The 26,657-nt window shown below is 40.1% G+C and overlaps 2 protein-coding genes across 2 annotated transcripts in view; one reads left to right on the top strand and one right to left on the bottom strand.

Annotated features, from left to right (window-relative positions):
* ELP2 (elongator acetyltransferase complex subunit 2) overlaps positions 1–26,657 on the bottom strand; it is a gene marked incomplete in the record, with an annotated part of 749,242 nt that overhangs the window by 570,411 nt on the left and 152,174 nt on the right.
* LOC128659656 (tubby protein homolog) overlaps positions 1–26,657 on the top strand; it is a 146,365-nt gene that overhangs the window by 117,875 nt on the left and 1,833 nt on the right. The window contains exons 8-10 of the mRNA XM_053713228.1: positions 12,062–12,174; positions 12,701–12,812; positions 22,728–22,826. Coding sequence (XP_053569203.1) covers positions 12,062–12,174; positions 12,701–12,812; positions 22,728–22,826 — 324 coding nt within the window. The remainder of the gene's footprint in view (positions 1–12,061; positions 12,175–12,700; positions 12,813–22,727; positions 22,827–26,657) is intronic.

The raw sequence follows: 26,657 nt of genomic DNA on the forward strand, positions 1-26,657 counted from the left end.
GTATATTAAGCAATTTAGACTTAGAAGTAACATCAGCTGACCAGGATTTTAGCCACAGCGCCCTGCGTGCCTGAATGGCGAATCCTGAATTCTTCGCCGTAAGTTTAGTAAGATGTACTACGGCCTCCGAAATGAATGAATTAGCTAGTTTAAGGACTCTAAGCCTGTCCGTAATGTCGTCCAGAGTAGCTGAACCAATGTTCTCTTCCAGAGACTCAATCCAGAATGCCGCTGCAGCCGTGATCGGCGCAATGCATGCAAGGGGTTGCAATATAAAACCTTGTTGAACAAACATTTTCTTAAGGTAACCCTCTAACTTTTTATCCATTGGATCTGAAAAAGCACAGCTATCCTCCACCGGGATAGTGGTACGCTTAGCTAAGGTAGAAACTGCTCCCTCCACCTTAGGGACCGTTTGCCATAAGTCCCTTGTGGTGGCGTCTATTGGAAACATTTTTCTAAATATCGGAGGGGGTGAGAACGGCACACCGGGTCTATCCCACTCCTTAGTAACAATTTCAGTAAGTCTCTTAGGTATAGGAAAAACCTCAGTACTCGTCGGTACCGCAAAATATTTATCCAACCTACACATTTTCTCTGGTATTGCAACTGTGTTACAATCATTCAGAGCCGCTAACACCTCCCCTAGTAATACACGGAGGTTTTCCAGTTTAAATTTAAAATTTGAAATATCTGAATCCAGTCTGTTTGGATCAGAACCGTCACCCACAGAATGAAGTTCTCCGTCCTCATGTTCTGCCACCTGTGACGCAGTGTCTGACATGGCCCTAATATTATCAGCGCACTCTGTTCTCACCCCAGAGTGATCACGCTTACCTCTTAGTTCTGGTAATTTAGCTAAAACCTCAGTCATAACAGTAGCCATATCCTGTAATGTGATTTGTAATGGCCGCCCAGATGTACTCGGCGCTACAATATCACGCACCTCCCTCTGAGCGGGAGATGTAGGTACTGACACGTGAGGCGAGTTAGTCGGCATAACTCTCCCCTCGTTGTTTGGTGAAATTTGTTCAATTTGTACAGATTGACTTTTATTTAAAGTAGCATCAATACAGTTAGTACATAAATTTCTATTGGGCTCCACTTTGGCATTGCAACAAATGACACAGGTATCATCCTCTGAATCAGACATGTTTAACACACTAGCAAATAAACTTGCAACTTGGAAATACAATTCAATTAGAATAATATTAAAACGTACTGTGCCTTTAAGAAGCACAGAAGATCTATGACAGTTGAAAATTAATAAATTGAAACAGTTATAGCCTCAATCCTTGTAAACAACACAACTTTGCTAATGGGATTAAACCTTTGCTAAAGATAACAAATTCTGAAAGCAGGAAACAAATTACAGAATAAACGTTTTTTATCTCAGTCAAACTATAATTCTCACAGCTCTGCTGAGAGAAATTACCTCCCTCAAAATAAGTTTTGAAGACCCCTGAGCTCTGTAGAGATGAACGGGATCATGCAGGGAATACAATGAGTTGCTGACTGAAATATTTGATGCATAGTAAAAGCGCCAAAAAACGGCCCCTCCCCCTCACACACAGCAGTGAGGGAGAACAGAAACTGTCAGAAAACAGATTAAGCAACTGCCAAGTGGAAAAATAGTGCCCAAACATTTATTCACACAGTACCTCAGCAAATGAAAACGATTTTACATTCCAGCAAAAACGTTAAACATAATCTCTAGTTATTAAACAGCTTTATGTATTTCTTACAGTGTAATTCTAGTGAAGTACCATTCCCCAGAATACTGAAGTGTAAAGTATACATACATGACATTATATCGGTATGGCAGGATTTTCTCATCAATTCCATTGTCAGAAAATAAAAACTGCTACATACCTCTATGCAGATTCATCTGCCCGCTGTCCCCTGATCTGAAGTTTACCTCACTCCTCAGATGGCCGAGAACAGCAATATGATCTTAACTACTCCGGCTAAAATCATAGCAAAACTCTGGTAGATTCTTCTTCAAACTCTGCCAGAGAGGTAATAACACACTCCGGTGCTATTTTAAAATAACAAACTTTTGATTGAAGATATAAAACTAAGTATAATCACCATAGTCCTCTCACACATCCTATCTAGTCGTTGGGTGCAAGAGAATGACTGGGAGTGACGTAGAGGGGAGGAGCTATATGCAGCTCTGCTGGGTGAATCCTCTTGCACTTCCTGTTGGGGAGGAGTAATATCCCAGAAGTAATGATGACCCGTGGACTGATCACACTTAACAGAAGAAACAGGTTTTGCCTGTCATACGACAAAATCCCCCATAGAACTCGGAATTGGGATTCTAAATAACATAAAACAAAAAGTAAAACAAGACGACAAGGAATAGGATTCCATCCACCCCTCGTCTAGTTAAGCTTGTTATCAGATTTAGAGGACTGAGATTCAACAGACGGATCAGTACTGGGAACCTCTAACATCACCAAAACCTCTCTCAGGAGTAAAAGCAGGAGTGCCAATCTAAATTAAATGCCAAGCCCTCCTCAGTCGGAGGACGCATGCAGACACCCGGTCAGAAATCAGAAGCGGGGGAAAAACGTGATCACTCCCGGTCACATGGTGCTCATGCAGGACCTGGCCCTGCTAAGAAAAAAGCGCGCCATCTTAATATAAAGAAACTGCGCAACTGCCAAAATGAAAATAACCTGTATGTTCCGTATCAGCCTAAGAGCCCAATCATTCTTACACATAAGCAGCCAAAATCACATAACAAATATGATTTAAAATCCCACTGTTCAATAAGCAGCCTCATGAGATATTAACCCTTGATTCCATAAAGATAAAGGAGTCCCACTGTGACCCTGCCTTCTATCGTTATACAAGTGTTTAAAATAATGAAACAATCTTACCGGAATCTATGCCGTGGAACAGTGACACGGTCCTTCAAGTTTGACAGATTGTAGCAGCGCTTCTGACATGGACTTGAGTGAAGAAAGCAGGCAGCAAAACTTGACAACACCGATTGCTTAAGGGGCTGTTAATATGAGTCTGGATGGGTTTGCAGAAAGACTCTCCCTGCATCTCCAGACTCTAACTTTCATCAATGCTCTCACTTATAGGCTGACAAGACTACTTAAAACTCCAGTCCCATCGCGAAGGGTACTACCCTCCATAAGGAACTACTCCGAAATCTTCTGACACTTCTCTGCCAACCCCCTGTGATGAAAGGCAAAGAATGACTGGGGGATGAGGAAAGTGGGCTTTGGCTGGGGTGTCTTTGCCTCTTTCTGGTGGCCAGGTTCTGTATTTCCCACAAGTAAGGAATGAAGCCGTGGACTCTCCACATATTAAGAAGGAAATCCCATTTTCTTCAGACACCAAAACTTCACCTCCTCCATTGACGAAGGCAAAGAGAATGACTGGGGATTATGGGTAGGGGAGCTTTGTTGTTGTGCTCTTTGCCTCCTTCTGCTAGCCAGTAGTGATATTCCCACTAGTAATTGATGACGTCATGGACCCTTCATATCTTAGGAAAGAAAGTAAATGTAATTTTACTGAAGCCTAATTAATATTTTCTGGATAACGTTATATGTAGTCCAAAAAAAAAAAAAAAAAAGCCTTATTTATATACACTAAAAATAATTTATTTATTCTTGTATTACAAATCTAACATTTTTTATTGCACTGATTTTTTTATTCCTGTTACTGTAATCTATTTCAATAGTGGTATAAAAAGATCACATAATCTTACACAAGCAATACATGTGGTCCTCCCCTTCCTTATTACACAATAATAATCTGCATCTCCCCACTGGCAACACACAACACCCTTCTTGATTAATGGAATTCTATAAGATGTTCTACAAAAAAATCCATCATGGTCCCTTTTCTGAAAAGCTTGTGCACCTTAACTTTAAAAATAACCAAGAACCTTATTAGACCCTACTTTAAGAGTGTGTATTAAAGTTTTAGTCTTATATATGTTATCAATAAATGTTTGCATGTAAATAATTTGTTAAGAAGGACTTTTAATGGTCATGGTAGCTGATAACTTTGCCAGAGACTGACAAAATCTGGTGTTATATTGCAAGATCCAATTTATAATTTCATATATTCAAGGATAAGAAATGTCCTTGATTTCATCAAGCTAATAAATATAAATAAAAAATTTTTTATTTGAGACCCTGTAGTAAAAGTCACAGGCTATACCTAAGCTACAAGATAGAGGGGATAGTGTAGACTGTTTACAGTCCACACCCTATGTTAGAGAACATCAAAAGCTGTAATATAAGTGATATTTCTACCTTTTTGTAGTAGTAATACTAGTTTGGCTTCCAAATCTTTGGAACATAATATACCGACAGACAAACCTCGAGTCTGACTGCATCTGGTAAGCCATATTCAGTTAAAAACTTTGGTGGTAGATATAGTGTTGAGACAATCGCACACTAACTAGATGCTCATCTGAAAAAAGTAACTGAAGATTTAAGACCTAATTCTCTTGCTTCCCAAGACAGTGATGGCAGCAATACAGTTCTGTTTGGGGGACCATAGTAAACCTAATTGTTACTCCAGGCAACTTGTAGAAAGCCACTATAAATTAGAAAGGACAAAAAAACAAAACACTACACTATATATAACATAATTTATGTAAGAACTTACCTGATAAATTCATTTCTTTCATATTAACAAGAGTCCATGAGCTAGTGACGTATGGGATATACATTCCTACCAGGAGGGGCAAAGTTTCCCAAACCTTAAAATGCCTATAAATACACCCCTCACCACACCCACAAATCAGTTTAACGAATAGCCAAGAAGTGGGGTGATAAGAAAAAAAGTGCGAAGCATATAAAATAAGGAATTGGAATAATTGTGCTTTATACAAAAAAATCATAACCACCACAAAAAAGGGTGGGCCTCATGGACTCTTGTTAATATGAAAGAAATGAATTTATCAGGTAAGTTCTTACATAAATTATGTTTTCTTTCATGTAATTAACAAGAGTCCATGAGCTAGTGACGTATGGGATAATGACTACCCAAGATGTGGATCTTTCCACACAAGAGTCACTAGAGAGGGAGGGATAAAATAAAGACAGCCAATTCCTGCTGAAAATAATCCACACCCAAAATAAAGTTTAACAAAAAACATAAGCAGAAGATTCAAACTGAAACCGCTGCCTGAAGAACTTTTCTACCAAAAACTGCTTCAGAAGAAGAAAATACATCAAAATGGTAGAATTTAGTAAAAGTATGCAAAGAGGACCAAGTTGCTGCTTTGCAGATCTGGTCAACCGAAGCTTCATTCCTAAACGCCCAGGAAGTAGATACTGACCTAGTAGAATGAGCTGTAATTCTCTGAGGCGGAATTTTACCCGACTCAACATAGGCAAGATGAATTAAAGATTTCAACCAAGATGCCAAAGAAATGGCAGAAGCTTTCTGGCCTTTCCTAGAACCGGAAAAGATAACAAATAGACTAGAAGTCTTACGGAAAGATTTCGTAGCTTCAACATAATATTTCAAAGCTCTAACAACATCCAAAGAATGCAACGATTTCTCCTTAGAATTCTTAGGATTAGGACATAATGAAGGAACCACAATTTCTCTACTAATGTTGTTGGAATTCACAACTTTAGGTAAAAATTCAAAAGAAGTTCGCAACACCGCCTTATCCTGATGAAAAATCAGAAAAGGAGACTCACAAGAAAGAGCAGATAATTCAGAAACTCTTCTAGCAGAAGAGATGGCCAAAAGGAACAAAACTTTCCAAGAAAGTAATTTAATGTCCAATGAATGCATAGGTTCAAACGGAGGAGCTTGAAGAGCTCCCAGAACCAAATTCAAACTCCAAGGAGGAGAAATTGACTTAATGACAGGTTTTATACGAACCAAAGCTTGTACAAAACAATGAATATCAGGAAGAATAGCAATCTTTCTGTGAAAAAGAACAGAAAGAGCGGAGATTTGTCCTTTCAAAGAACTTGCGGACAAACCCTTATCTAAACCATCCTGAAGAAACTGTAAAATTCTCGGTATTCTAAAAGAATGCCAAGAAAAATGATGAGAAAGACACCAAGAAATATAAGTCTTCCAGACTCTATAATATATCTCTCGAGATACAGATTTACGAGCCTGTAACATAGTATTAATCACGGAGTCAGAGAAACCTCTTTGACAAAGAATCAAGCGTTCAATCTCCATACCTTTAAATTTAAGGATTTCAGATCCGGATGGAAAAAAGGACCTTGTGACAGAAGGTCTGGTCTTAACGGAAGAGTCCATGGTTGGCAAGATGCCATTCGGACAAGATCCGCATACCAAAACCTGTGAGGCCATGCCGGAGCTATTAGCAGAACAAACGAGCATTCCCTCAGAATCTTGGAGATTACTCTTGGAAGAAGAACTAGAGGCGGAAAGATATAGGCAGGATGATACTTCCAAGGAAGTGATAATGCATCCACTGCCTCCGCCTGAGGATCCCGGGATCTGGACAGATACCTGGGAAGTTTCTTGTTTAGATGAGAGGCCATCAGATCTATCTCTGGGAGCCCCCACATTTGAACAATCTGAAGAAATACCTCTGGGTGAAGAGACCATTCGCCCGGATGCAACGTTTGGCGACTGAGATAATCCGCTTCCCAATTGTCTACACCTGGGATATGAACCGCAGAGATTAGACAGGAGCTGGATTCCGCCCAAACCAAAATTCGAGATACTTCTTTCATAGCCAGAGGACTGTGAGTCCCTCCTTGATGATTGATGTATGCCACAGTTGTGACATTGTCTGTCTGAAAACAAATGAACGATTCTCTCTTCAGAAGAGGCCAAAACTGAAGAGCTCTGAAAACTGCACGGAGTTCCAAGATATTGATCGGTAATCTCACCTCCTGAGATTCCCAAACTCCTTGTGCCGTCAGAGATCCCCACACAGCTCCCCAACCTGTGAGACTTGCATCTGTTGAAATTACAGTCCAGGTCGGAAGAACAAAAGAAGCCCCCTGAATTAAACGAAGGTGATCTGTCCACCACGTTAGAGAGTGTCGAACAATCGGTTTTAAAGATATTAATTGATATATCTTCGTGTAATCCCTGCACCATTGGTTCAGCATACAGAGCTGAAGAGGTCGCATGTGAAAACGAGCAAAGGGGATCGCGTCCGATGCAGCAGTCATAAGACCTAGAATTTCCATGCATAAGGCTACCGAAGGGAATGATTGAGACTGAAGGTTTCGACAAGCTGTAATCAATTTTAGACGTCTCTTGTCTGTTAAAGACAGAGTCATGGACACTGAATCTATCTGGAAACCCAGAAAGGTTACCCTTGTTTGAGGAATCAAAGAACTTTTTGGTAAATTGATCCTCCAACCATGATCTTGAAGAAACAACACAAGTCGATTCGTATGAGACTCTGCTAAATGTAAAGACTGAGCAAGTACCAAGATATCGTCCAAATAAGGAAATACCACAATACCCTGTTCTCTGATTACAGACAGAAGGGCACCGAGAATCTTTGTGAAAATTCTTGGAGCTGTAGCAAGGCCAAACGGTAGAGCCACAAATTGGTAATGCTTGTCTAGAAAAGAGAATCTCAGGAACTGATAATGATCTGGATGAATCGGAATATGCAGATATGCATCCTGTAAATCTATTGTGGACATATAATTCCCTTGCTGAACAAAAGGCAATATAGTCCTTACAGTTACCATCTTGAACGTTGGTATCCTTACATAACGATTCAATAATTTTAGATCCAGAACTGGTCTGAAGGAATTCTCCTTCTTTGGTACAATGAAGAGATTTGAATAAAACCCCATCCCCTGTTCCGGAACTGGAACTGGCATAATTACTCCAGCCAACTCTAGATCTGAAACACAATTCAGAAATGCTTGAGCTTTCACTGGATTTACTGGGACATGGGAAAGAAAAAATCTCTTTGCAGGAGGTCTCATCTTGAAACCAATTCTGTACCCTTCTGAAACAATGTTCTGAATCCAAAGATTGTGAACAGAATTGATCCAAATTTCTTTGAAAAAACGTAACCTGCCCCCTACCAGCTGAACTGGAATGAGGGCCGTACCTTCATGTGAACTTAGAAGCAGGCTTTGCCTTTCTAGCAGGCTTGGATTTATTCCAGACTGGAGATGGTTTCCAAACTGAAACTGCTCCTGAGGACGAAGGATCAGGCTTTTGTTCTTTGTTGAAACGAAAGGAACGAAAACGATTGTTAGCCCTGTTTTTACCTTTAGACTTTTTATCCTGTGGTAAAAAAGTTCCTTTCCCACCAGTAACAGTTGAAATAATAGAATCCAACTGAGAACCAAATAATTTGTTTCCCTGGAAAGAAATGGAAAGTAGAGTTGATTTAGAAGCCATATCAGCATTCCAGGTCTTAAGCCATAAAGCTCTTCTGGCTAAGATAGCCAGAGACATAAACCTAACATCAACTCTAATAATATAAAAAATGGCATCACAGATGAAATTATTAGCATGCTGGAGAAGAATAATAATATCATGAGAATCACGATTTGTTACTTGTTGCGCTAGAGTTTCCAACCAAAAAGTTGAAGCTGCAGCAACATCAGCCAATGATATAGCAGGTCTAAGAAGATTACCTGAACATAGATAAGCTTTTCTTAGAAAAGATTCAATTTTTCTATCTAAAGGATCCTTAAACGAGGTACCATCTGACGTAGGAATGGTAGTACGTTTAGCAAGGGTAGAAATAGCCCCATCAACTTTAGGGATTTTGTCCCAAAATTCTAACCTGTCAGGCGGAACAGGATATAATTGCTTAAAACGTTTAGAAGGAGTAAATGAATTACCCAATTTATCCCATTCCTTGGAAATTACTGCAGAAATAGCATTAGGAACAGGAAAGACTTCTGGAATAACCGCAGGAGCTTTAAAAACCTTATCCAAACGTATAGAATTAGTATCAAGAGGACTAGAATCCTCTATTTCTAAAGCAATTAGTACTTCTTTAAGTAAAGAGCGAATAAATTCCATCTTAAATAAATATGAAGATTTATCAGCATCAATCTCTGAGATAGAATCCTCTGAACCAGAAGAGTCCAAAGAATCAGAATGATGGTGTTCATTTAAAAATTCATCTGTAGAGAGAGAAGATTTAAAAGACTTTTTACGTTTACTAGAAGGAGAAATAACAGACAAAGCCTTCTTTATGGATTCAGAAACAAAATCTCTTATGTTATCAGGAACATTCTGCACCTTAGATGTTGAGGGAACTGCAACAGGCAATGGTACATCACTAAAGGAAATATTATCTGCTTTAACAAGTTTGTCATGACAATTATTACAAACAACAGCTGGAGGAATAGCTACCAAAAGTTTACAGCAGATACACTTAGCTTTGGTAGATCCAGCAGGCAGTGGTTTTCCTGTAGTATCTTCTGGCTCAGATGCAACGTGAGACATCTTGCAATATGTAAGAGAAAAAACAACATATAAAGCAAAATAGATCAAATTCCTTATAAGACAGTTTCAGGAATGGGAAAAAATGCCAAACATCAAGCTTCTAGCAACCAGAAGCAAATGAAAAATAAGACTGAAATAATGTGGAGACAAAAGCGACGCCCATATTTTTTAGCGCCAAATAAGACGCCCACATTATTTGGCGCCTAAATGCTTTTGGCGCCAAAAAATGACGCCACATCCGGAACGCCGACATTTTTGGCGCAAAATAACGTCAAAAAATGACGCAACTTCCGGCGACACGTATGACGCCGGAAACGGAAAAGAATTTTTGCGCCAAAAAAGTCAGCGCCAAGAATGACGCAATAAAATGAAGCATTTTCAGCCCCCGCGAGCCTAACAGCCCACAGGGAAAAAAGTCAAATTTTTGAGGTAAGAAAAATATGATAATTCAATGCATAATCCCAAATATGAAACTGACTGTCTGGAAATAAGGAAAGTTGAACATTCTGAGTCAAGGCAAATAAATGTTTGAATACATATATTTAGAACTTTATAAATAAAGTGCCCAACCATAGCTTAGAGTGTCACAGAAAATAAGACTTACTTACCCCAGGACACTCATCTACATATTTGTAGAAAGCCAAACCAGTACTGAAACGAGAATCAGTAGAGGAAATGGTAAATATAAGAGTATATCGTCGATCTGAAAAGGGAGGTAAGAGATGAATCTCTACGACCGATAACAGAGAACCTTATGAAATAGACCCCGTAGAAGGAGATCACTGCATTCAATAGGCAATACTCTCTTCACATCCCTCTGACATTCACTGCACGCTGAGAGGAAAACCGGGCTCCAACTTGCTGCGGAGCGCATATCAACGTAGAATCTAGCACAAACTTACTTCACCACCTCCCTTGGAGGCAAAGTTTGTAAAACTGATTTGTGGGTGTGGTGAGGGGTGTATTTATAGGCATTTTAAGGTTTGGGAAACTTTGCCCCTCCTGGTAGGAATGTATATCCCATACGTCACTAGCTCATGGACTCTTGTTAATTACATGAAAGAAATATATATATATATATATATATATATATATATACACACACACACACACACACATACATACACATATATACACACACACACATTTCCAAAAGCGATCTGTAAACACAGAACAAATAGAGCGCAACAAAGTGCACAGGCAATCTAAGTGCAGATTAAAGTAACAATTTATTGTTAAAATGACAAAAAATGTACACTCACAAGTATACCATCAAAAATATGAGGTATGTAACAATGTTGGTTAAAAGATGTCTACAAACAACGATCCACAGAGTCACATATCCCTTGTTCCCTTTAATACCGCGATATGTCCACTCAGGTGCGCTCAGGATATTGACAGCGTACCGTCTTTTTAAGTATCCCCCAACACTAATGGCACCTCGGGCTCAGAGTAATAGATTCCACAAATATGGTCTAAAAGACAGAGGTGGTGTATCTTAGGTAGCGGTCCCTCTGTAAAAAGCCAGCTTCAGATCTGCCGCTACACACAGCTCACTCACGTACTCCGTGACGTATAATGGGCGTGGCCTAACACTTTTTGCAGGGCTCCTCCCTGCTTCATCATACGATATTTTTGTGGAGTCCATTACCCTGAGCCCGAGGTGCCATTAGTATTGGGGCATACTTAAAGAGACGGTACGCTGTCGATACCCTAAGCACACCTGAGTGGACATATCACGGTATAAAGGGGAACGAGGGATATATGGCTCTATGTGGATCGTCGTTTGTAGACATCTTTTAACCAACGCTGTTACATACCTCATATGTTTGAGGGTATACTTGTGAATGTACATTTTTTTTATCTTTTTAACAATAAATTATTACTTGTTTTATCTGCACTTAGATCACCTGTGAACTTTGTTGCGCTCTATTTGTTCTGTTTTTACAGATTGCTTTTGGAAATTGTTTTTTTGCCATGGAAATCACACAAGTGAGCTAGAAAGGAGCTGCATATTAGATACACAGGAATCATTAAGTCACAGAAGAGACTAAGTATTTTTTCCTTTTATTAAAGGACTGAATTTATTCTGCTGGTCCATTATGGATGGACTTTGAGTGAAACACTAATTCACTGTCATATATGCTGTCATTTTATGTACTTACACATTTGTGTTTTATCTGTGGCGCTTCCCAATATCGTTGATTATTTACACACATACATATACACACACACACAGGGGTGGAAAATTATCAATATGGTTTACTAGTCAAGGGTTAAAAGCTACTAGGGTCAGAGGGAAAAAGCTAGTTGTCAACTAAAAGTAAAAGATAGGAAAAAGTAAAAATGTCTAAGTCGTCCGGGACCACTGGAAATTTCAAGCACTACAGCAGGTGATTCTTAAGTGACCTTTTAAGCCCAGATGTCATTTACCTAAAACAGAAAATATATAATATACAGTAATAGAATAATTTACAGATCACTGTATAACACATATACAAATCTTTGTACAGCAAACCTTAACTAGCAGTGTTTCCATAGAAGAATTCTGGGTAAACCTATGCTAATAAGCTTTGCAATGCCTCACCTTTTTGCTTCTAACAACCTTGACTAATTAATTCTAATTTGTTTATACTTTCAGATATTTCTTTTAGCAGCAAGAAAAAGAAGAAAATGCAAGACCTCAAATTATTTAATTTCTATGGACCCAACTGACTTGTCAAGGGGAGGAGAAGGTTATGTTGGCAAACTTCGGTAAAGGAAATCTTTATTACAGAATTACATAATTAAACAAAAGTAGAATATGTAGACCTTACTATTTGACCATCTTTGGGTGCACTAGGACATAAAGCTTCTCTCCAAATACAGTAGTATTATATTCCCTAACCCAAGATCAACTTTTGAAAATCTTAAGGTTCTTTTACATAATTAAATTGTATTCTGTGTTTTTGGGGTTTGTGCTCTAACTTTCCAGTATTTTTTTCCACTTATTAAATAAGTCCTTTTAATGTTTGAAATCAATATTTTTTACCCATGGAGGTGTAATTTAACCATATTTATGATTACTAATGTGTAGATTGCTTTAAAAAAAAAAAAAAAAAAAAAGGAGTTTAGTCCTAAAAACACATAAATTATAGAGAAAAAAAAAATTTCCTTTGGTGATCTTTATGTTTTGACATATTAGACTTAATGATTTTTTCTTATTGTAAACCTAATGTGTTACATTATATGTTTGTAAAGTCACCAGACAAAACACACCTGTTTTTATTCTTTCTTGCAGATCTAATTTTACCGGCACAAGCTTTACAGCCTATGATAATGGGATTAATCCTTTAAATACGTCAAATGTACAACTCAGCAAGATTCGCCAAGAACTTGCTGCCATAACTTATGTAAGCAAATAATCTGTATTATACAGTAGCTTTCAAAATGTTTTGCGTGTTACATAGAGGTCTCAATGTGGGGAAAAGGCTGCAGTAAGAAAGAAAAATCTATCCAAACAAAATATTAAACAAAATTCATAATGTTTTAATTAAAAAACATCAATTATGCTTACCTGATACATTAATTTCCATCAGTGGGAGGAGAGTCCACTGCTTCATTCATTACTTGTGGGAACAAATACCCAAGCTCTAGAGGACACTGAATGAAACCAACGGGAGGGTTAAAAGGAGGCAGACCCTATACTGAGGGCACCACAGCCTGCAGAACCTCTCTCCCAAAAACAGCCCTAGTTGACTGAGCCGTAATCCTCTGAGGAGGCTTATGTCCCGCTGTCTCATAGGCCAAACGGATCATGCTCCTCAACCAAAAGGACAGAGAAGTGGAAGAGGCAGAGAAGTCAAAATACAACCGCTACAGCTGTCACACCTTGCTAATGGCTAGGGAGCTTCTCGTTCCCCCTGATGGTTTATGTACGCCATCGAGGTAATGTTGTCCGACTGGAATCGGATGAAATGGGACGACCCCAAGAGGTGCCAAGCCCTCAGAGCATTGAATATTGCTCGTAGTTCCAGGATATTTATCGGTAGGTTCGACTCCTCAAGTCCACCTGCCCTGTGCCCTTCTGGCACCCCAAAAAGCTTCCCATTCTGATATACTTGCATCCGTGGTCACAATATCCCTGGACGCAATCTTGGAACGTATCTGATCTGTCAAGAATATCTTCATGGATATGGAATCTTATTGTGCCTAGAAACTCCACCCTGTTGCTGGGGACCAGAGAACTCTTTCCCTCATTTATCTTCCAACGGTGGGATCGAAGGTGAAGAAGAGTCCTCAAGTGGTCCTCCGCGAAACTGCAGGACGGAGCCTGGACCAGAATATCGTCCAGATAAGGGGCCCCCGCAATACCTCTGGCTCTCGCTACCACTAGCAATGCTCCAAGAACCTTGGGGCAGTCGCCAGACCGAAAGGTTGGGCTACAAACTGGAAGTGTTGGTCCAGAAAAGCGAATCTTAGGAATCTAAAGTGGGCCCTATGGATTGGCACGTGAAGGTAAGCATCCTTCAAGTCTATTGTCGTCATAAAATGGCCCTCTTTAACTGGTGGCAGTATCGATCTGATCGTCTCCATTTTGAACGATAGAACTGACAGAAACTTGTTTAGGCACTTTAGGTCCAGAATTGGGCAGAACATGCCCTCCTTCTTTGGGACCATGAAAAGGTTTGAATAGTGCCCTAGACCCCTTTCTGCTAGAGGTACTGGAACGATTACTCAGAGAGAAGAGATCCTTCACGCACTCTAGAAAGGCGTCTCTCTTCTCTGGTCTTGAGGATAGGTTTGACAGGAGGAATCTGCCCCTGGGCGGATCAGACTTGAACCCTATCCTGTAACCCTGGGTGATAACATCCAGACTCCAAGGATCCTGTATGTCTCCCATCCAAGCCTCTGCAAACAGAAAAGTCTGCCCCCTACGCGATCCAGAGACGGATCGGGGGCCACCCCTCCATGCCGCCTTTGTTTCAGCGGGCTTCTTGCTCTGCTTGGACTTGTTCCAAGATTGAGCTGGCTTCCAAAATCCCTTGGACTGCTCGGTCTTACAGCAGGCTGCTGATGTTGAGACTTGTCCGAATGAAAAGTAGAGCCCTTAGGCTTATTCTTCTTATCCTGTGGAAGGAAAGCACCCTAGCCTCCCGTTACCGTGGATATTATAGAGTCCAGTACTGGAGCAAAAAGAACTTTCCCCTGAAACAGAAGGAATAGTAATCTAGACTTGGAAGTCATGTCAGCAGACCACGAATCTAACCATAGAGCCCTACAGGCTAGAACGGAGAAACCTGATGTCTTAGCATTCGGGCGAATAACCTGCATATTAGCATCACAGATAAAAGAATTTGCGACCCTTAAGGCCTTAATCTTTTCCTGTATCTCCTCGAGGGGAGTCTCCACCTCAACCATAGCTGACAGTGCGTCACACCAGTAGGTAGCTGCTCCAGCCAACGCAGCGATCGCCGCTACAGGTTGGAAAACAAACCCTGTGACGAACATCTTTCTCAACATGCACTCTAATTTTTTGTCCATGGGCTCTTTCAACGACGAACTATCCTCAAGGGGAATAGTCGTCTGCTTAGCGAGCGTGGATATAGCTCCATCCCCCTTAGGAATGGCCGCCCATAGCTCAAACTGAGAGTCTGGAATGGGGAACAGCTTTTTTAAAAGAGGTAGAGGGAGAAAAGGATGAACCAGGTTTCTCACAATCATTCTTAATAATAGTAGCCATCTTCACGGGAACTGGGAAGGTCTGAAGCACCTCCCTGTCCTCGTAAACCCTATCTAGTTTAGGGATCAAAGGTTCTTCCGGAAGTTTCGGTTCCGGGACCTCCAACTTAGCAAGCACTTCTTTCAGTAAAAAGCGCAAATGCTCCATGTTAAAGTTAAATTTAGGCTCCTCCGTAGCCGGAGGTTTAGAAGACGCCGATTCTGTCCCAGAGAGAGCGCCCTCCGACAAGTCGGAGGCGTCATCATCGGATAATCTCTCAGAGACGTCCAACGGAGTAGATGACCCCTGGGACGGAAAACTATGTCTTTCCCTTTGCTTGTGCTTTGCAGGGTGTGGTAGGGCAAAAACCGCTTCTTACAACTGGGCAGCAGAATCTTGCGGCCACGAGTCCCCTCCCGAGGGAGGATCAGTAGGGCCTTGGGGGACTACATGTGGACTCTCCACCCATTAAGATGGAAATATTACATCAGGAAATCATCCTGAAAATGGAATTGTTACAAATATCACCCATTAGGTTTTGATTATAGTTAAGGTTAACCCCTTGGCTACATAAAGAAACCATAAAATACAGTAGAATTGCATAACCAACAAGTGCATAATAAAAAGAAAACACCTACACTGACTTTTAAATGAGTAATATATTTTTTCTGACAAAATCTTTTCTTCAATTTCCCAGCCCCTTTATCATGTGATAGCCATTAGCCAACCGCAGAAATATGCACACCCACAGTGAACTCCTGTACATGCTCACTATTAGATGGGGCCTCCGAATTTGTGCAGAGAGAAAAACAAGTTGTACAAGTTTATAATGGAAGAAAATTACATAGAGGCCCATTTATCAAGCTCCGTATGGAGCTTGAAGGGCCGTTTTTCTGCCGAGTCTTCAGACTCGCCAGAAACAGTAATTATAAAGCAGCGGTCTAAAGACCATTGCTCCATAACCCTGTCCGCCTGCTCTGATGAGGCGGACAGGAATCGCCACAATTCAACCCGATCGAATACGATCGGGTTGATTGACATCTCCCTGCTGGCAGCCGATTTGCCGTGAGTCAGCCGGGGGCGGCGTTGCACCAGCAGCTCTTGTGAACTGCTGGTGCAATGCTGAATACAGAGAGCGTATTGCTCTATGCATTCAGCAATGTCGGACAAGGTCTGCAAGACCCTTCATAAATCGGCCTCTAAGTCTCTTAAAAACTGCAGGCTCTATCTTTTTCTTTTTTTCTGCTTACATTTTAAAAATATTGTAAGTCAGATTTCAGAGAGTAATCCACACAATTTATATTTAAAACCCCAAATTTTCCTTTTGTGATTCATATAGAGCATGTAATTTTAAAAAACGTTTCTAATTCACTTCTTTTATCAATTTCTCTTCGTTTTCTTGGTATCTTTTGTTGAAAAGCAGGGACATATGCATACGAGCCAGCCCATTTCTGGAGCACTATATGGCAGCAGTTTTGCAACAGCACTAGCTGGAAGCACTATACCTGCCATGTATTGTATGTACAGAGACCTATCTAGTTATCTCTTCAACACAGAATATCATGGTAAAAAAGCAAATTTGATAATAGAAGCAAATTGGACATTTTTTTTAAATTTCATATCCCTTTAATCAGAGGAACAGTCATATTGATAAAGACACCTGTGTTTAGATAGGGATAACCTGAAATCTATGCCTATTAATCTACAGCAAATATTGGGGTTGGCAATAACTACTCTTGACAGGTGGCTGACTTAAGGCAGAATCTGGCTCTTTGGACCCTTTTTTACATGTCCTGGTTGCACAACTAACATTTATTATTTATGAAGTGTCAAGTTTATATTGTGTCCTTTTAGTCTCAATAGGTCAGTGTCCTATATATGTTTCCTTTTAAAAGCATTTTAACTAAATATATATGTGAGTAACTGTAGCATTTACAGTATAAGATATTTGGCTTCCTGTTTACAACCAAATATGACATTTGTAAAACTAGTCAAATGGACTTACTGTAGTGTAAGCTGCAAACAGTACTCATGACTAATTTTGTATCAGATGTCACAAAAAGGAAATTTATGCTAACCTGATAAATTTATTTATTCTACGATATGACGAGTCCACGGATTTCATCCTTACTTGTGGGATATTAACCTCCTGATAACAGGAAGTGGCAAAGAGCACCACAGCAGAGCTGTATATATAGCTCCTCCCTTCCCTCCACCTCCAGTCATTCGACCGAAGTTAGGAAGAGAAAGGAAAAGCCAAAGGTGCAGAGGTGACTGAAATTTAACAAAAATATAATATATACCTGTCTTAAAAATGACAGGGTGGGCCGTGGACTCGTCATATCTTAGAAGAAATACATTTATCAGGTAAGCATAAATTTCCTTTCTTCTACAAGATATGACAAGTCCACGGATTTCATCCTTACTTGTGGGATACAATACCAAAGCTACAGGACACGGATGAAAGGGAGGGACAAGACAGGGACCTAAACAGAAGGCACCACTGCTTGAAGAACCTTTCTCCCAAAACCAGCCTCAGAAGAAGCAAAAGTATCAAATTTGTAAAAATTTTAAAAAGTGTGAAGAGACGACCAAGTTGCAGCCTTGCAAATCTGTTCAACAGAAGCATCGTTTTTAAATGCCCATGAGGAATCGACAGCCCTAGTAGAATGAGCCGTAATTCTTTCAGGAGGCTGCTGTCCAGCAGTCTCATACGCCAGACGGATGATACTCTTCAGCCAAAAAGAAAGAGAGGTAGCCGTAGCTTTCTGACCTCTAAGCTTTCCAGAAAAAACAATGAATAATGAAGATGATTGACGGAAATCCTTAGTCGCCTGCAAGTAAAACTTCAGGGCACGGACCACGTCTTGGAAGAAGGGTTAGGACATAATGAAGGAACAACAATTTCCTGATTAATATTCTTATTAGAAACAACCTTAGGAAGGAAACCAGGTTTGGTACGTAAAACCACCTTATCAGAATGTAAGATAAGATAAGGCGAATCACATTGTAACGCTGAAAGCTCCGAAACTCTACGAGCAGAAGAAATAGCAACCAAAAACAAAACTTTCCAAGATAACAACTTAATATCTATGGAATGCATGGGTTCAAACGGAACCCCTTGAAGAACATTAAGAACTAAATTCAAACTCCAGTGTGGAGCAATTGGTCTAAACACAGGCTTAATTCTGGTTAGAGCCTGACAAAAAGACTGAACGTCTGGAACATCTGCCAAACGTTTGTGTAGCAAAATTGACAAAGCAGAGATTTGTCCCTTTAAGGAGCTCGCTGATAACCCTTTCTCCAATCCTTCTTGGAGAAAAGACAGAATCCTTGGAATCCTAACTCTACTCCATGAGTAGCCTTTTGGATTCACACCAAAAAAGATATTTACGCCATATCTTATGATAGATCTTTCTAGTGACAGGCTTACGTGCCTGAATCAAAGTATCAATGACCGAATCAGAGAACCCCCGCTTAGATAAAATCAAGCGTTCAATCTCCAAGCAGTCAGTTGCAGAGAAACTAGATTTGGGTGTTGGAAGGGTCCCTGAATGAGAAGGTCCTGCCTCAATGGAAGCTTCCACGGCGGCAGAGAGGACATGTCCACCAGTTCGGCATACCAAGTCCTGCGAGGCCACGCAGGCGAGATTAGAATTACTGAAGCCCTCTCCTGTTTGATCCAAGCAATCACCCGGGTAGGAGAGCAAACGGTGGAAACACATAAGCTAGGTTGAACGACCAAGGCACTGCCAAGGCATCTATTAGTTTGGCCTGAGGATCCCTTGACCTGGATCCGTATCTTGGAAGCTTGGCATTCTGACAAGATGCCATCAGATCCAACTCCGGTCTGCCCCATCTGAGGATCAGAGTGGCAAAGACCTCCGGATGGAGTTCCTACTCCCCCGGATGAAACGTCTGTCTGCTTAAAAAGTCTGCTTCCCAGTTGTCCACTCCTGGGATGTAGATTGCTGACAGATAACAAGAGTTGGCCTCCGCCCACCGAATTATCTTGGATACTTCTGTCATCGCTAAGGAACTCCTTGTTCCTCCCTGATGATTGATGTAGGCCACAATCGTGATGTTGTCCGACTGAAAGCAAATTAATTTGGCCGAAGCCAACTGAGGCCACGCCAGAAGCGCATTGAATATTGCTCTCAATTCCAGAATATTGATTGGAAGAAGTGACTCCGACTGAGTCCACACACCCTGAGCCTTCAGGGAATACCAGACCGCACCCCAACCTAGAAGGCTGGCGTCCGTCGTCACGATCACCCATGAGGGTCTGCGGAAGCACGTCCCTTGGGACAGATGATCCTGAGACAACCACCAAAGAAGAGTCTCTTGTCTCCTGATCCAGATTTATCTGAGGAGACAAATTTGCATAATCTCCATTCCACTGTCTGAGCATGCTCAGCTGTAGTGGTCTGAGATGAAAACGAGCAAACGGAATGATCTCTTTCAAGTCAGGCCCGAATAGGGTTTTCCCCTTGAAAGGAATAGCCAAAAGCTTTGATTTAGATGACACATCAGCAGACCAAGATTTTAACCATAACGCTCTACGAACTAAAATAGCAAATCCGGCATTCTTAGCTGCCAACTTGGCAATTTGAAAGGCGGCATCTGTAATAAAAGAATTAGCCAGCTTAAGAGCCTTAATTCTATCTAAAATATCCTCTAAGGGAGTCTCAGTCTTAAGAGACTCTTCTAAGGCATCAAACCAGAAGTCCGCCGCAGTGGTAACTGGTACTATGCAGGCCGTTGGTTGTAAGAGGAACCCCGATGAATAAACAATTTCTTTAGAAGACCCTCCAATTTCTTATCCATAGGGTCTTTAAAAACACAGCTGTCCTCAATAGGAATAGTTGTACGCTTAGCCAGGGTAGATATAGCTCCTTCCACCTTAGGGACTGTTTGCCAAGAGTCCCGAACAGTGTCAGATATGGGATACATCTTCTTGAAATTAGGAGAGGGTGAGAATGGGATACCCGGTCTGTCCCATTCCCTCTTAATAATTTCCGAGATTCTCTTAGGAACCGGAAAAACGTCAGTGTAAGCAGGTACCTCTAAGTATTTGTCCATCTTACACAATTTCTCTGGTGGTACCACAATAGGGTCACAGTCATTCAGAGTCGCTAAAACCTCCCTAAGTAACAGGCGGCGGTGTTCAAGCTTAAATTTAAAGGACATGACGTGCGAGTCCGTCTGAGGTAACGCACTTCCCGAATCAGAAAGTTCCCCCTCAGACATTCAGATCCCTGTGAGGGTACATCGGAAATAGCCAACAAAGCATCGGAGGACTCAGCATTCACATTGACCTCTGTCCTACTGCGTTTGCCATGTAACACTGGCAACTTAGATAATACCTCTGTAAGGGTAATTGACATAACTGCAGCCATATCCTGCAGAGTAAACGAATTAGACGCGGTTGAAGAACCAGGCATCGCTTGGGTGGGCGTTAAAGGTTGTGACGCTTGGGGAGAAGCTAGCGGTATACCCTGATTCTCCTCAGACTGAGAATCATCCTTAGACACATTTTCTTTACATAAAATTTGTGCTTTACATTGTAAGGCCCTCTCAGTACATGAGGGACAAAAAACCAGAGGGGGTTCCACATTGGCATCTAAACACATAGAGCAAGGAGTTTCCTCCTCAGTGTCAGGCATGTTAAACAGACTAGCAATATTAATAATAGTCGTACTTTGCTTAAAATATTGAGCTCTGAATTCAAATTGTATGGAAAAAGTTAATGCCAAAAAAACTGTATTGCGCCTTTAAATTTTAAAAGCGCAACTATTTTTCTGATATCTGCAAAAACATGTTTGGAAAAGAAAAAAATATTTTAAAGTGCCCAAAATACTCTCTTAGTATTGCATCCACATGCTTAGATATGTAAAAAGACAATATATATTGATTATAATAGGAATTTATTTATTATCTAAATTTGGCCCCTGCACCATGCCACAGCTCTGCTGTGGCGCCTACCTGCCCCCGGAATGCACTTGCTGTAGCCTGATAAGCTTGAAAAACCCTTCGATAGGTTGTAGACAACTTAGGCCCCACCAGAGCCCCAGCCTCTGCTTGCTATACAATCCGGATGATACTGTGCCTCGAGCATGCAAAAATAGGCCCTGCCCACCGTGGGCGTTACTCTAATCCTGACTAAGACCCGCATGGGTCGCAAGTAAAAACAACATGACGACAGTAAGGAAAAAACATAAGCCATATGCCATCTTGTATACGCAGACAACATCGTAACACTGCACTCCTTCCGGCCAGCAATAAAGTTAACAGCCCTTAAAGGGCCACTGTATGTAAATATTTTCTATGCCTGTTACTAACTAACTACCCCAAATACGCTTTTTATCAATAGCATTTCATTAACATATCTCTACCGTATATCAGAAATCTTGTCTGCAAATTTAATTGTTTTCCAAACCCACTCCGTGGGTATCCTTTGCTCTGTACCAATCCGTTTACAATACCTAGGTTTCAAAATGGCGCTTTAAAGACAAAGTTATTGGTTTAAGTATTTTGAACATGCAGTGCTGAAAATAGTGGGCAGGATAACGTGACATCATCGGCGAATAAAAGATAACTTTTAGAACGTTATGAAACTTCAATTTGGAGAAAATATAGGTCAGTAGGTTTTAATTAATGTTTATTAACTTTAATATGTTAGTTGTTTAGCTTAAAAATGATAACAAAGTAATCCTTCAAGCAAACCGCAACTCCCAGTGTCCAGCCCAATATAAGCCTCAAAGGTATATTTAAATACTTTGGCAAATAAAATAAAGGGATTTCAGTTACACCATTTCCTTTCATATAGTGCATACTGCTTACACTTCCCCATATAGGGAACCATGTGAGCCTGTTCTGATGCATCAAGTATCCCCAGAAACAAAAGACTAAACATACCACAATGCTTCTTGTAGCAAGACACCGTTCTCCACACTGAAGATTTTCTCACACTACCTTCAGCTGTGCTGTGGGAACCATCATGGATCTTAGATAATGTTCGCTAAGATCATCAACATCAGGGCAGAAAATAAGATGTCTCCACTCCTCTTGGGAAGCAATAGACTGGCGATTTCCCCCTGAGAAAAATAGTACTCACTGGCACCATTTTAAAATAAAAAACTTCTTGATTGAAGAATCTAAACTAACACCTCACTTTACCTCTTCCTATTACCAACACAGGCAAAGATAAAGACTGGAGGTGGAGGGAAGGGAGGAGCTATATATACAGCTCTGCTGTGGTGCTCTTTGCCACTTCCTGTTAGCAGGAGGTTAACATCCCACAAGTAAGGATGAAATCCGTGGAGTCATCATATCTTGTAGAAGAAATCTAACCAAGATCATGTTAACGGCAAAGGGATAAGTAAAATGTCTATCTCCACCATTAAATTCACTGGTGCTTCTAGGGAATCAGACACTCAGTGAAGTTCCTACAAACATGCACTTACTATCGCCAATACAAAAACATGTATCTGATTAGAAAGAGATAATACATCACTTAGTGATGGTATTGGAAAGAAAGGTCTTATAACAGTATATTAAGTGACTTTCAGAATCTATTCATAAATATATATATTTTTTACTTTAGGAGACCAATGTCCTGGGTTTCCTGGGACCCAGGAAAATGACAGTAACTATTCCTGAAATGAACAGTAATGGGGAAAGAATTTCCATCAAGTCACAAAATGTAAGTATTTATTTTTACAAACATTTAGGCATAGGTTTAGCTCTCTTTATGTAACTAACCATGACACATTTGAGTTTGTTACCTTGATGCTGGTGTGTGCCATATACATCAGCCTAATTCTTTTATCTTGTAAAAATGGCATTATAGCCTTAAATTTTAATGCTTGATTTCATCATAGCATTTTATTATTAAAGGAACAGTCTACTTCAGAATTGTTATTGTTTAAAAAGATAGATCATCCTTTTATTACCCATTCACCAATTTTGCATAACCAACACGGTTATATTAATATACCTCTGTGATTACCTATATATATATATATATATATATATATATATATATATATATATATATATATATATATATATATATATATATATATATAGTCTTTTATTGAGGTTAGTGTGAAATAAAAAACATACAGTAAATGCTGTGTTACAATAATAACAAGATTTTCCAGTGGTTGATACCCAATACAGTAAATGAATAATAAGAAAAGACATGTATCACAATATGGCCTTATGAAACCTCTTTTTCATAATATCATAAACATGAAAACGCTATTTTCTGGAATACACCCTAATTGATATAAAAGGGATCTGGGATCCAATACAAACTTATATGATAGATGAGGGCTATGATAATATGGAGCAATGATACAGGTATGTGTTAGAACACAGAATATGGTGGGGTCACTTCTGAGCCCTAAAGTATAAAGAAATTATGAAATGATATCTTGATAAGCAGCGGGTAAGCACCGCTTTTAACCATTTAGTTAATAACATAGTATAAATGGTAGAACTATCTAATGTCATAAAATGTAGACTAATATAACTAGTGCTTGTAAAGAATTACAACTAGCTTTAATAATGTTATTTACAACCAACATCTAAGGATGCGAGCATTCTGCAAATAGGCAAAAGCTCAAAGTGGACTTGGCAGGCCTACTGAATTAGCATTATAAAACCGCATGTATAGTTGTCCCTCAGATTAGAAGAAATACAAGTCTATTTTTCCCCTCCCCCAGGAGCATAGTAAGAGTTTAGCATGCTAACAGAGCATGAGTTACATCAATAGTAGTCGCCCGTGTTCTTTTGTATCTTTAAATGTAAACTATCATGTCACTCCATAATACACGTCAAGCTGTTTACCTCTGGCACTTATGTTAGGGTGGAAAAGGGCACTCTCAGGCTTTGTTGAGGGACTATGATAAATTTATTTTGTTATAACCTATATAGGCAATAGAAAGCTTTGGTGAGGAATAGCGCTAGCTGCAAATGGGGGAACTTTTAAGGGACAACAGAAGAATCTAGTGCCCATCATAGGAGTTCATAGGTAATAAGCATATCGTGTGATTCATGACGAAACCAGTAATATGACATAATGGACATCTTAGGAAGCCCAAATTGATCCAACTTAGAACCCATAAATCACCCTGTGACACCTGTTTGTCCCCTGAGTGAGTTATTAGTCAGCGTATAAGCTATCCATTAACAGGAAGAAAAAAAAATTGAGTAAAAAAATAAATAAACAGGCTCTACTTACATACTAGTGGATATGTAGACATATCATTATATTCTCTATAAAACAGATATAAAGTGTCCATTAACAGTGTCCTAATTGTGAATTATTTGTAAGGATTTCAGTTAGGAGCTAGAAGTATTGATCCTTAACGTCCCGTATCAACTCTGATGCTCTGCTAATGTTGGCACAGGGTGGGCAGCCCACATAATGTGAACTGACATAGCACAAAGATCATCCGATGCCTTACCTAGAGGGCGAGACCACTGCAAGTTCTGCTAGTGTGATATCTCTGTCGGCGGGCTGATTCATCCACTTCTGAGGCAGAGATTCAGTGAAAGCTAAAATCCGCAACTGCCCATCTTCTAGAACCCCATACCGGGTCTTTATCTCTGTAGCTCTCTGGTCCGGTCCACTGTGGTCGGCCGCTCCCCCACGGCCTGGGTCCAAAAACGGGTGATGCGCAGCAATCTCTCCTACATAGTGGGAGCTGGAATCCAGCTGAAGCTGTGTCTCTGTATCTTGATGGTGTAAGAGAGTCACTGCAGAGGCATCCCCACTAAGCCTTGAGTGGTGGGGGTTCCAGGCTGTGTCGTCGCCAGCATGTAAGTTAACTGAAAAGGATGATAAAATGGAAGTATTCAGCACTGCGCAAACATGTAGTTCAAGCGTGGGGGAGATTTTAAGGTAGGGTTTCACTGAACGTTGTAATGGCGTAGCGTCTATGTCTGGATCAAGCCATTGACTAGTATACACTTCCCAGTCTGTGTTCCTTGTAGTCGCAGCAAAATCAGCTGCAAAGTCATCTAGTTTAGAGTCTAACTAGAGTAATAAGGCTTGTATATATTTCTATGGTTCCTTCATTGTAAACGTTTGCTAGTTTGCAGTGAGAAGTAGTCTGATGAAAACTATCTTACCCGGTTCACGGGGGGGATGTTTGAAGCCTCTGCTCTAGCCCACCGCCTAGAATGTTGATAGTCCGGTTCTAGGCCCAACAATCATAAATTATGCAATACTGGTATCTTTATGTTCTGTGTTGCTTCCTCTTTCTGAAATTCAATTGCTTTTCAGTCTATGTTGCATAGATAATGCTTTAACAGCAATTTAGTGGAGATCACGTTAGGAGCCTCAGTAAAAGCAACCAAGCAATGGCCGCCGCCCGGACATGCCCCATGATTACCTTTTTATCTAAGACTCTACAGACTGCCCTCTGATTTCAGTTTTTTTGACAGACTTGAAATTTAGCCAATTAATGCTGACTCCTAGGTAACTCCAGGAGTGAGCACAATGTTATATATATATGGCATACATGTACTAGCGACGGCCTTCAAGGGCTTAGAAATTAGCATATGAGCCTACTTATGTTTAGTTTTCAACAAAGAATACCAAAAGAACAAAGCAAATTTAATGATAAAAGTAAATTGGAAAGTTGTATAAAATTGCACACCCTATCTGAATCATGAAAGATACATTTTACTAGACTGTCCCTTTAAAACATATTTCCTCATTTTACTCTGCGTTTAATTCCTTTCAAAGAGTTAAAAAGATTGTAAACGTTCTGCTCCTGGAACACCCCTGTCCTGCTCTAGCTAAAGGTACAGGTTTACCAGCTGCATCCTCATCTAGAGTGACCCTGCAACACAAATGTGATTATATATTTAACCATTTTGCAGGGGTTAATTGCATAGTAAGTAATGAAGTAGACTATTTATCTCTATACTAGACTGTCTCTTTATTTATTTATACCGTTCAGCTTTCACATAAATCTACATTTGTTAATATCCTAAAGTTTAATTATCCTAAAGTATAATAATATGAAACCTTCCCCCACTGATACTGGTTTATTCATATTGAAAACTATTTATTAATGAGATTCAAATCGACTTGCCATTATTTATGTCATCTGAACTTATTAATGGATTTTTATTTGTCCCAACCTTTTACAAAAAAATCTCTCACAACAATCTCACAAGAAAATAAAAAACTATCTTCTGTTGCATAAAAAGTCTCTGATTTTGCCAACGCTGGTTCTAGAACTTACAAACTGGGGAAGATAACACAAGTTGTGATGAAGATAAATATAAAGGGCGTTTACTTATTCCTGATCTTTCTTATTTAAATCATATATCACAACATTCTCTGGGTGGTTGAGGGATTGTAGGTGGGCAGCAGGTGGAGTCTGGGCAATCCCCTGTTTCATTTGATGATGCTCTGGGGACAACATGTTTAGGTTTGGCTTATGAAGTCTGCTGGGTGCACTTCAAATTCTCTGAATTGGGAAAACATTAAAGGGACATGAAACCCAAATGT

This window comes from Bombina bombina, chromosome 5 (assembly GCF_027579735.1).
Source record: "Bombina bombina isolate aBomBom1 chromosome 5, aBomBom1.pri, whole genome shotgun sequence".
Taxonomy (NCBI): domain Eukaryota; kingdom Metazoa; phylum Chordata; class Amphibia; order Anura; family Bombinatoridae; genus Bombina; species Bombina bombina.